This window comes from Trachypithecus francoisi, unplaced genomic scaffold (genome assembly GCF_009764315.1).
Source record: "Trachypithecus francoisi isolate TF-2019V2 unplaced genomic scaffold, Tfra_2.0 Lachesis_group6, whole genome shotgun sequence".
Taxonomy (NCBI): Eukaryota; Metazoa; Chordata; class Mammalia; order Primates; family Cercopithecidae; genus Trachypithecus; species Trachypithecus francoisi.
Window position 1 is genome coordinate 2,864,687 of NW_022681471.1, and position 12,761 is coordinate 2,877,447.

At 37.0% G+C, this 12,761-nt stretch overlaps 1 protein-coding gene across 1 annotated transcript in view; it reads right to left on the reverse strand.

Moving 5' to 3' along the window:
- Positions 1-12,761, reverse strand: part of FMR1NB (FMR1 neighbor) — a 45,725-nt gene that overhangs the window by 22,404 nt on the left and 10,560 nt on the right. Inside the window, exon 2 of the mRNA XM_033201303.1 lies at positions 681-797. Coding sequence (XP_033057194.1) covers positions 681-797 — 117 coding nt within the window. The remainder of the gene's footprint in view (positions 1-680; positions 798-12,761) is intronic.

Consider the following 12,761-nt stretch of genomic DNA (forward strand, 5'->3'; position numbering starts at 1 on the left):
TATAATTTTGTGCTTATAGAGTATATCAAATTTTGTTAGAATAAATTCTGCATGATTTTTCATAAGAGCTTTATCTTTGTACTTCACATATTCCAATTTATACGAAGCTTCTCCTTGAAAGGGCACCACATGCTATACAAAATGAAACATGTTTATTTGTGGTTAATAATTCTCAGGGGTCATAATGTGTTTGATAAACACATTATATACAGAATCACAAAAAGACGGTGGGACTTGAAGCCTAGGATTTCTATCATTAAAACAGATGGGGAAACATCTGGCATATTCCATAACATCAGTCACACAGTACCCTCACTAATGCCACAGAAGACATCAATTTCACAATACTGGGTCAGTGACTAAATTTCAGGCAATGTCATTCAGGTAAATTGTGAAAGATTTAGATATTTGCAGAGGAAAAGTATTTTATAAACAGTAATAAACATTTATGAAATGCCTTACAAATATTATCTCAGTTCGTCCTCATAATTCTTAGTGGTAAATATCTTCATTTCAAAGAGGTTCAGAGAGATTGTCTTGTCTAAGCCAAAGAGCAGAGTCAGGATTCAAACTCAGCTCTGTCCCACTCCAGTGCCAATACACCACACTGCTTCCTAAACATTAACTACTCTTTTCAAAACAAGAACATTAGAGGGGGAAAAAATCAAACAAGAACTTACTTGTTGGAAAGAAAAAATCCAGCAGAGCTTCCGATGCGTAATCTTCCAGAGATTGGCCAGTAGTGTTTTCACTGTTTTGCAGGATAAACCCACTTGGAAGCACAAAATATGGGGGCCCTGAAGAAGAAGTAAAATTATTAATCCCAACATATAAAGTATATAACACTTTCAATGACCCTTTAATAGTAATTACCTTTGCTTAAATTATAGAAAGTCAAATAGCTAACAGATATACTTTCATCTCCTAACAACCTATTATTAATAATCAAATGCAATTTTGTTGTGAAACTGAAAAAGTGTTAAATTTACAAATGCTTAAGCTATAGGCTTAAGCCTATACAAATCTTTGCTATGCAAAGATTACATAGCAATCTTTGCATATGCAAGATTGCATAGCCTATGCAAAGATTACAACATCCCATTGTTGTAAACTGATTTACAATAGTAAACTTGCCTCTGGCAAACAGTATTAAGAGGCCTAATCAATTGATGAGCTGAAAACTGTATGCATTCCAACTAAATCAGATCCCATCACAGAAAACCTTAGAAAATATGTTGGCTTATATATACATTGATAAAAATCAAGGCCTTACATACAGTAAAACCTTCCTTGTCCTTCTTTCTCATTATTTTAAAGAACTGGTTTTCAGTCTTATTTACACAATTCCCTCCTACATAAGAGAAGAGGATAACACAGATTTGTCCATAGCATTAAATATTTCCCAAAACTATCTTTAATAATGTCACGGAATTCTATTATATAGCTCTATTATAATTGAGTTAGCAATTTCTCCATAGGAAGACATTCAGGTTGTTTACAATTTATTGATGTTATAAAGAATACTGCAATGATTATCATTACATTATCATTAGCTTGCAATGATTATCATTGAAGCTTTATATATTTGCAAATATTCATGAAAAATTACTTAAGATAAATTCTTAAGGCATGGCGCTTGAATATGTCCAAATTACCCTCCAGCATAGTCACCCCAAAATACACTTCTACCAATAGTACAGGCAAGTGCCAGTTTTCTCAAACCTGTTTTTTATTATATGCCAATTTGATGGCCAAAATAAAACAAAATATCCTTTGTTTTAATTTGCAACTTTCATAATCAGTGAGCTTACATCTTTCATATTGTGTTGCATAGTAGAGAACTTAACTCTTAATCTGCCACATATTTAAAATATTTTTTTCAAGGTAATTGGTTATCCTTACATTTTTTATGGTGTTTGGGAAGCTCAGAAGCTTAAAATTTTATATGTAATTAAATCTATCAATCTCTTCCTTTATTATTTTTACCCCTATAAAGGCATTCTATACTCTAATACTAACAACATTTTCATGGTTATACTTTTTAAATTTAAATATTAATGCACCTGGAGTATATTTTTTGCAGTGTGTTATGGAGTAGGGATACAATTTTTCCAGCAGTCCTAAGGCCCTTTATTAAATCCATCCTTTTCTATTATACTTATGATAACGTCATCATATTCTAAATCCTTACATAATCATAGATCTGCTTCTTGACTTTCTATTCTGTTCCACAAATCTATCTATTCATGTGCCAATACTACTGTTATTGTTTATTTTATCTTTTCTTATTTTTTTTTTGAAACAGAGTCTAGCTCTGTTGCCCAAGCTGGAGTGCAATGGCGCAATCTCAGCTCACTGCAACCTCCACCTCCCTGGTTCAAGTGATTCTTGTGCCTCGGTCTCCCAAGTAGCTGAGATTACAGGCATGCGCCATCACGCTCAACTAATTTTTGTATTTTTAGTAGAGACAGGATTTCACCATGTTTCCCAGGCTGGTATCAAACTCCTGATCCCAGGTGGTCCACCTATCTTGGCCTCCATAAGCCACAGTACCCGGCCTATCTTGTGTCATCATGTTTTAATAACTGATCTGGTAATCCTTTGATTGTCTCTATTATCAAATTTTATTTTCAGCTCTGAGAATTTTTTAGATGAACCTTAAAATCATTTTGTCAAGTCAAAAAAAATTTCTAAATTTTATGGTAATTATGTTCACTTATTTATCATTCATTCAAAAATCATTTATTGTGTGTCCCATGTGCTAGGCATGAATTCAATTAAATGTGGACTCATTTGGAGAGAACTGATAATGTTACAAAATTTTTTCACCTAAGTAGTTTTGTTTCTCCATTCAAGTCTCTTTGTATGTCCCTGAATAAGGTTTACCATTGTATTCAGATAGGCTCTGCACTTTTCTTAGTACATTTATTCCCAGGCATCATATATATTTTGTTGTTTCGTGAATATAATCCACTTCACCACATTTTCTAGTGGATTGATGGTATGTAAGAGAGCTATTGATTTTTATACATGTATTTTCTTACTACCTTAGTTAACTCTCATTAGTTCTCATTGTTCTTCAGTGTCATTCCAGATAGACAATCATATTATCACTAAATATAGATGACTTTGTCTCCTTTCTGTACAATATAACAGCTGAATTATTTTTCTTCTTTCACTGCATTGCCTAGAAATGTTTAAACTGTGTTGATTAATAACCGTAACAGTGGACGTTCTTGAATCTTTCCTGACTTTAATGGGAATGTGCTAGTATTTCATAATTAAGTATAATGTTGGCTGTTGGTGTAAGATAGATACCCTTTATTAAATTAAGGATGTATTTCTCTAGTTGTAGTTTTCTACAAATTTTCTGTTATTATTTTATTTCATTTTGAATCAGGGATAGAACTGGGGTTCTATCAAATCCTTTTAATATTTACTGCCATGATGATCTTTCCCCCTGCCTATTAATTATTGAATACTATTAATATATTTGCCAATATTAAAATATTCTTGCATTCCTGAGCAAAGTCCACAAGTGCTAATGTTTTATATAGGATTCATGATTCAACATTCCTACATTCCTAAGTGAAGTGTGTCTGCAGTTTTCTTTTGTGTGCTACATTTGTAAATTTTGGCATGAGAGTTATACCTGCTTCTTAAAACAACCTAGGAAGCTTCCTGTTGTTTTTTCTAGACTAAAAGAGATGAAACAATGTAGGAATGATTTGATCCATTAAAGGTTTGGGAAAACTCATCCAGAAAAAGTCTGAGTCTTTATTTTTTGGAGAGGGGTAGTTCTTTATCTTTTACTTCATGGTCATAGTTAATTTTGTTATTTTTATTTTGCTAGGAAATCATCTATTTACAAAGCAATTATTAGTATGGAATTTATCCATTTCTTCTAGGTTTTCTAGTTTATTTGCGTAGAGGTGTTTACAGTATTCTCTGATGGTAGTTTGTATTTCTGTGGGGTCGGTGGTGATATCTCCTTTATCATTTTTTATTGCATCTATTTGATTCTTCTCTCTTTTCTTCTGTATTAGTCTTGCTAGCGGTCTATCAATTTTGTTGATCTTTTCAAAAAAACAGCTCCTGGATTCACTGATTTTTTGAAGGGATTTTTGTGTTTCTATCTCCTTCAGTTCCGCTCTGATCTTAGTTATTTCTTGCCTTCTGCTAGCTTTTGAATGTGTTTGCTCTTGCTTCTCTAGTTCTTTGGATTGTGATGCTAGGGTGTCAATTTTAGATCTTTCCAGCTTTCTCTTGTGGGTATTTAGTGCTATAAATTTCCCTCTACACACTGCTTTAAATGTGTCCCAGAGATTCTGGTATGTTGTATCTTTGTTCTCATTGGTTTCAAAGAACATCTTGATTTCTGCCTTCATTTCGTCATGTACCCAGTAGTCATTCAGGAGCAGGTTGTTCAGTTTCCATGTAGTTGAGCAATTTTGACTGAGTTTCTTAGTCCTGAGTTCTAGTTTGATTGCACTGTGGTCTGAGAGACAGTTTGTTATAATTTCTGTTCTTTTACATTTGCTGAGGAGTGCTTTACTTCCAACTATGTGGTCAATTTTGGAATAAGTGCGATGTGGTGCTGAGAAGAATGTATATCCGCTGCTTTTGGGTGGAGAGTTCTGTAGATGTCTATTAGGTCTTCTTGGTGCAGAGTTGAGTTCAATTCCTGGATATCCTTGTTAACTTTCTGTCTCGTTGATCTGTCTAATGTTGACAGCGGGGTGTTAAAGTCTCCCATTATTATTGTATGGGAGTCTAAGTCTCTTTGTAAGTCTCTAAGGACTTGCTCTATGAATCTGGGTGCTCCTGTATTGGGTGCATATATATTTAGGGTAGTTAGCTCTTCTTGTTGAATTGATCCCTTTACCATTATGTAATGGCCTTCTTGTCTCTTTGATCTTCGATGGTTTAAAGTCTGTTTTATCAGAGACTAGGATTGCAACCCCTGCCTGTTTTTGTTTTCCATTTGCTTGATAGGTCTTCCTCCATCCTTTCATTTTGAGCCTTTGTGTGTCTCTGCATGTGAGATGGTTCTCCTGAATATAGCAAACTGATGGGTCTTGACTCTTTATCCAATTTGACAGTCTGTGTCTTTTAATTGGAGCATTTAGTCCATTTACATTTAAGGTTAATATTGTTATGTATGAACTTGATCCTGTCATTGTGATATTAGCTGGCTATTTTGCTCGTTAGTTGATGCAGTTTTTTCCTAGCCTCGATGGTCTTTACATTTTGGCATGTTTTTTGCAACGGCTGGTACCGGTTGTTCCTTTCCATGTTTAGGGCTTCCTTCAGGATCTCTTGTAGGGCAGGCCTGGTGGTGACAAAATCTCTAAGCATTTGCTTGTCTGTAAAGGGTTTTATATCTCCTTCACTTACGAAACTTAGTTTGTCTGGATATGAAATTCTAGGTTGAATATTTTTATCTTTAAGAATGTTGAATATTGGCCCCCATTCTCTTCTGGCTTGTAGAGTTTCTGCCGAGAGATCTGCTGTTAGTCTGATGGGCTTCCTTTTGTGGGTAACCCGACCTTTCTCTCTGGCTGCCCTTAAGACTACTTACTTGTAATATTTAAATCTCCTTTATATCAATGATAATATCTTCTTTCTCATTTTAACGAGAGCAACTTCCATACACATACATTTGAATGTGTACTCTCACAATGAACTCTATTATAACTGTTAAATCAAGCTAATTATATTATACAAATGCTTTGTATCTTTATTTTTTCTGTCAAGGACTAAAAGATAAATATTAAAGTATCTCACCATGATTGTGGTTTTGATGATTTCTACTTAAATTTCTAAAACTATTTGTTTCATATACTCCGACAATGCATATTCAATCATGACAATTTTATCTTCACTATATATTATACCTTGGCAATATTAAAAATAATCCATTTTGTCCTGCTTGTTTTCTAGTAATGCTTACTCATTACTGAACACCTACTATATTCTATGCTTTGAGGATATATCAGTGAACAAGTCAGACAAGATCCCTGCCTTCATGGAGCTTACTACAATGCAGTGGAGAAGACAGACAAAAAATAAGTCAACTAACAAATTAAATAATTACAAACTGTAATGAGTGCTATGAAGAAAGTGGATACTGATACAGAATAAGGGAGGAGGCTACTTTAAATGGGAGCCAGTCTCTCTGAGTAGATGATAATTAAGTGGGGGAAAAAAAAAGGACTAGAAGTAGCTGGCTGAACAAAGGGCCTGGGAGAGTGCTTCCAGCACAAGGACAAGAAATGAGATTAATATTGTTAGGCACACTTTGCCAGATCAGAGAACCCTGTCCCACATGACATGAGAAGGGAGCTACAGATGGAAGAGACCTTGACAAGACCTTTGTTCCATATTTCTGTTTCTTTGCTCAGTGTCCCCCTTCGTCAATTTGCTGTCCTTGTTGCCACTTGATTCAGCACAGTGTTGTGCTGACAGTAGCACACTGAGGCCCGAGTCTCCATTCTAAGTTACATTCAGCAAGTTATGCGTTCTCTGGAGTTCCTCTAGAATATTGATCCCTCAACTTACAGTCCCCAACTCAGAGTGCCCTAGCCCCCAGTCCCTGCTGGACAGGCTTGCCGTTGGCTTCACATGAAACACAAGTTGCTGTGATTTCTCTCTGTCATGTTTTCATCTTTCAGAGAACCCTCCAAGTTTCTGGCATATAGATGACAGATGGAACCTTTCTAGGTTCTCCAGGTTTTCACCCTTATAGCTCTTTTGGTCATTACAATGGGCATTTGAAATGAAAGTGACAATTAAACATCTTAGATAAGCAACATCAGTGGCAGTCTCTCCAAACCATAGTCTAGAATAATTATACCCTGCCCTCCACCTCTGATTTCTTCCATACTCTGAAAGACAATTATTTTTAAACTAACTTGAGCAGTATGTCTCAAAGGGTAGTCTATCACTAGTAGTACATAAGAATTTTAGGTAGAACATAGATGAATATTTATGAATATATTAGTGTTTGCTATGAGTTTATTTGAAAGGGTAGAAAAAAAAAATGTGAATAAAATATCAAACCTACCATGACATGAAACACAACTGACATGACTTGCCATATGGCAAATCTTTATAAACTTTGTTTTTTTTTTAAATACTTTGAGTTCTGGGATACATGTGCAGAACGTGCAGGTTTGTTACATAGGTATACACGGGCCATGGTGGTTTGCTGCACCCATCAACCCCCATCTACATTAGGTAATTCTCCTAATGCTATCCCTCCTCTAGCCCCCGACCTCCTGACATCACACGCCCTGGTGTGTGATGTTCCTCTCTCTGTGTCCATATGTTCTCATTGTTCAGCTCCTACTTATGAGTGAGAACATGCAGTGTTTAGTTTTCTGTTCCTGTGTTAGTTTACTGAGAATGATGGTTTCCAGCCTCATCCATGTCCCTGCAAAGGACATGAACTCATTCTTTTTTATGGCTGCATAGTATTCTGTGGTGTATATGTGCCACATTTTCTTTATCCAGTCTATCATTGATGGGCATTTGGGTTGGTTCCAAGTCTTTACTATTGTAAATAGTGCCGCAATAAACATACATGTGCATGTGTCCTTATAGTAGAATGATTTATAATTATTTGGGTATATACCCAGTAATGAGATTGCTGGGTCAAATGGTATTTCTGGTTCTAGATCCTTGAGGAATTGCCACACTGTCTTCACAATGGTTGGACTAGTTACAGTCCCACCAACAGTGTAAAAGTGTTCTTATTTCTCACATCCTCTCCAGCATCTGTTGTTTCCATACATTTTAATGATTGCCATTCTAACTGGCGTGAAATGGTATCTCATTTGGTTTTTGTTTGCATTTCTCTAATGACCAGTGATGATGAGCTTTTATTCATATGTTTTTTGGCTACATAAATGTCTCCTTTTGAGAAGTGTCTGTTCATATCCTTTGCTCACTTTTTGATGGAGTTTTTTTTTTCTTGTAAATTTGTTTAAGTTCTTTGTAGATTCTGGATAGTAACCTTTTGTCAGATGGATAGATTGCAAAAATTTTCTCCCATTCTATAGGTTGCCTGTTCACTCTGATGAGAGTTTCTTTTGCTGAGCAGAAGCTCTTTAGTTTAATTAGATCCCATTTGTCAATTTGGCTTTTGTTGCCATTGCTTTTGGTGTTTTAGTCATGAAGTCTCTGCTCATGCCTGTGTCCTGAATGGAACTGTCTAGGTTTTCTTCTAGGGTTTGTATGGTTTTAGGTCTTACATTTAAGTCTTAATCCATCTTGAGTTAATTTTTGTATAAGGTGTAAGGAAAGTGTCCAGTTTCTGTTTCCTGCATATGGCTAGCCAGTTTTCCAACATATTATTAAATAGGGAATCCTTTCCCCATTGCTTGTTTTTCACAGGTTTGTCAAAGATCAGATGGTTGTAGATGTGTGGCGTTATTTCTGAGGCCTCTGTTCTTTTCCATTGGTCTATATATCTGTTTTGGTACCAGTACCATGCTGTTTTGGTTACTGGAGCCTTGTAGTATAGTTTGAAGTCAGGTAGTGTGATGCCTCCAGCTTTATTATTTTTGCTTAGGCTTTATAAACTTTCATCCCTGTTCTTTCTTCCGTGGGACGATTGTCTCCTTTTCTTCTGTCTCCAAAGTCTCCCATCAGCCAGCACACAAGCCTTTTTCTCAGGTCTTCCTCTCTACCCAAACAGCCTCCAGCCTTTTTCCCCTCCTCCATTTTTTTTCATATGAAGAATAATTTCATCCTCTTGGCCTCTAATTTGCATCTTCACACTCATTAGCATATTCAGCAAATAAAAGATTAGGAGTCAGCCTTTTAAATTGGTAGCAGAAAATAGTAAAGAACCAATTATGTTTCCTTGTCACAAAGAATTTTTAGTTTTAAATTTCCCTGTTACAAATGAATGACTAAAAATCTAACTACATTTCAACGGAAAAGAAACACCAGACTCAGTGCAGACAGAGAGCTTCATCTATATGTGACTTGTGCAGTCAAACAGGGCCCCACACTTGGGGAGCTCCATGCTTGGTTTAATGTTTTGCCATCACCATTTTGAAATCCATAAATTTTGAATGAGAGATCTTGTATTTTCATTTTACAAATTATGTTGCCCCCTCCCGCCCCACCCGCCCACTCTGGTGTGAGGTCTAATAGATGAGAAACTGAATGACAGGGTGGGGAGACAGAAAGAGCAGTGGCTAACTGTATCAGTTTCTAAAGGATTTTACTGGGGCTTCAAGTTGAGGGTCTACCTATGCCACTGTCTTTCTGGGCGTTGGCCTCAAACAGACCTGAGTTTGCATCCTGGCTCTGCCACATACTAGTTGGTGAACTTGAGCATGTCAGTAAACTTCTCGTTGCCTCAGTTTACTCATCTGCAAAATGGTGATATTTATTTTGAAGTGTTATAAGGATTAAATGATGTCACATGTGAAGTGCTTAATACAATGCAAAACAAATAGTTTGTTACATGACTTTCATTGTTCATTTTTATTGCTTACAATTTTAAATTTAATATCATTACTTTGTTTTAAGGATATTTGCTTTTATTAATAATGTTATTAATAGCAAATATGGTCAACTTTCCATTTATAACTATGGTACAGTTCCCTTTTAAATAAATATATTAATATAAAAAAGTAAGGTAGCCTAAAGGGAATTGTGAATGACTGGTATCATCAAGATAACCAAGCATTCTGACTGAACAGGAGAAATGCCCACTTAGTGAAAGAAATTTCTTCATTTTTTCGACAAGATAACTGAAGCCTAAAGAGGTAAAATGACTCATCAAAGGTCCACAGCAAGTTAGTGTGAACAATCAGGGCAACCTAGATCTCCTAATTCCTAGCTTAGGGCTCCTAGCTTGAAAGGAGTGAACAGAAGAAATGCTTACCTAGTGAAATTTCTTCATTTTTTCAACAAGATAGCTACAGCCTGAAGAGGTGAAATGACTCATCAAAGGTCACACAGCAAGTTAATGTGAACAATCAGGGCAACCTAGATCTCCTGATTCCTAGCTTAGGGCTCCTCCAACTACACCACATGTACACAGGGTTAAAGCAAAAGCTAGCCTTGTGCTCAATTAGGTACATGGCAGGCAGCCAGACTTTCTATGTGTAATGCCTCATTCACTCCGCAAGGATATCAGATAAATAAGGTATTCTAATATAATGATACAGAAACTAGTTACTGGGATTTGTCCATGGAGCTAAGGCAATTTGAAAATATTACCTACTGGTCCATCTTTACTTCTCATTTTTTAAATTTCCCTAAAAAGGATGAGCAATTAGGACTGACTGAATAGGTTACAGATAATTGGTGGGATCAAACTCCCAGTCCCCAATTTGCTTCTCTCCTCATCCTGTATGCAACTGGTCTGTATGTCTTTTGCATAAATATAACCTGAAAGGCAATGTGGCTTGGGAATGCAAATGACAATACAAACTGGAGGGATATCCCAGAGTTACCTCAGGTCACTCAACTTCGAGTCCTCTCAGTAGCATTAAATGTAAGAGAACTCACTGGGGTCCGTCTAGAAATGAAAAAGGGAATTTTAATGTCAGAGCCATATGTTTTGCTTTCGCCATAATTCTACAGGACCATGGACAATTATTTTACCTTCTGATGTATATTAGTTTTCTAGGGCTGTTGTAACAACATACCATAAACTGGGTGACTTAAAACAGAAATTTATTGTTTCACACGTCTGGAGGCTAGAAGTCCAAAATCAAGGTGTTAGTAGGGCTGGTTCCTTCTGAGGACTGTGAGGAAAGGCCTCTCCTTAGCTTGCAGATTGAAATAGTCTTTCCTGTATAGGTGTCTGTCTCTGTGTCCAAGTCTCCCCTTTTTTATAAGGACACCATTCACAGTGAATTAAAATACACTCCAGATGACCTCATTTTAACTTGATTATCTCTATGAAGACCTTATCTCCAAATAAGATCACAAATAAGGTATTGGGGTTAAAATTGCAACTGTTTTTGGTGAGGGGACACAATTCAGCCCATAACACAGTGCATTTTGTTATGTCAATTAAGTGAAATAATTTTAAATGCAAATTAAATTTAATTCATACAGTCACATATTACCTCCTGAGAATCTGGGAAATCTAACAATATAAAGAATGAATCATGGATTATTTTAGAAGAAAACATGCTAGCCCTATAACAGAAAAAGTACTCCTGGAAATAAAGAAATCACACTGAATTAGACAGTATTCTTTTTTGTTGTGGGAGTTCTACTCAAAATAGAAATAGAAAATGAAGAACTCACTGACTAAGAAAAAATATACAATTATAGTTTTGTTTTCAGCTTACTTTTTAGAGGATAAGAAGACTTTTAGTGTTGTACTATTACAAATTCAGTAATTCAGAATTACTTTGGTGTTTTAGATAAATAGTAGAAATAAACCTGAATAATTTGTAGTAATACTATGATTTGTAAATTGATTTGTTTTTCTAAGACCACCAGAGCGAGCGCAAAAGAACCAGCGAGTAGGCAAGGCTAAAAGCAAAAACTGCAAATTATTCTTTGGTCATTTAGCTCCAGAGAAAAAGGTTATGGGGTGAAGTCTGTTGGCCTCCGGCAAAGGAGGCGAGAGAGTCACCAGTAGAGCTCTCGGGCAGAGTCCTAATGCAGTCCCGACAAAGGTAGGGGCTGAGGAAGCCCGCCCGTGCATCTGCCCGGAGTGGCTTTTCTAGGAGTGGAAGGGCAATAGGCGGGGCACGGACGCGTCAGGGGAGCGGGGGGGGGGGGGGGGGGGGGGGGGGGCGGCAAGGCGCCGCAGGTGCCACCAGGTAAATCTTGATCTCTTCGGATTGACATCACTGGCGCATGCCTGGTGGTCTGCACCTTCCGGGCGCCAGCTGCATCCTCGCGCACACGGGGAAAAGTTGGTGATGAAAAAACCCGGAAATGCACCATCTTGCTCCGTTCGTCAAAACATAAATGATCATTAAAAATATCTTAACATTTTTTCAAAGAACAGAAATCATATTTTCTAACTTATTTCAAATAATTGATCAAACACAGCATCTATTTTATTTAACTTCGAATTTCATTCCTCACAAAAACCTATAAACCCATGTAGTTGTGACATAGTGTACAGAAGTCTCCATTCTTTTTAGCTGTGATGCCATTGCCCAATCTTTGCCTCCCTCTTTGACTGTGGGTGGACGTTGGTTGAGAAGATGGAAAACCTCTAGGGAGAGCACGGAGAAAGAAGCCATTGGGATTAGATGTGGGGATGCTGAAGTCTTTGGGCTTGGGTCTGGAGCTCAAAGGCAGGAGACTGTGGGAAATCTAAGGCCTCTGTGCAGATGAGAACATGAAATACATTTGTGAGGGGTTGGGAGAAAAGGCATGCTATTGTGGATAATACAGAGAAAGCTGTTTTGAGAAAACAATCTGAGACTTAGGAAGGTTATGGAAGGAAAGAAGGGTGTAGGAAAAGGAAAAGAAGTTCAGGTTGGGAGAATCTGGAGGAGGAGGGAAAGACTTTGAGTGAGGCACATGAGGCAGAAAGACCACTATGTAGAAGGAAGAAAAGGAGGCTTTGGGGAAGAATTGGAAAGTACCTTTGGATGGTAAAGGAAGGAAAACCTGAGTGAGGAGAAGAACTTTGGAGAGCTGAAAGTAGGCTTCTGAGGGGGAGTGAGTAAAGGCCTGGAGGAGGGTAAATAAAGAGGTAGGGGAAGGAATTTGAGGGAGAGAGGCAAGGCCTTAGTGAAGGTAGCTTAGAGAGGGAGAGG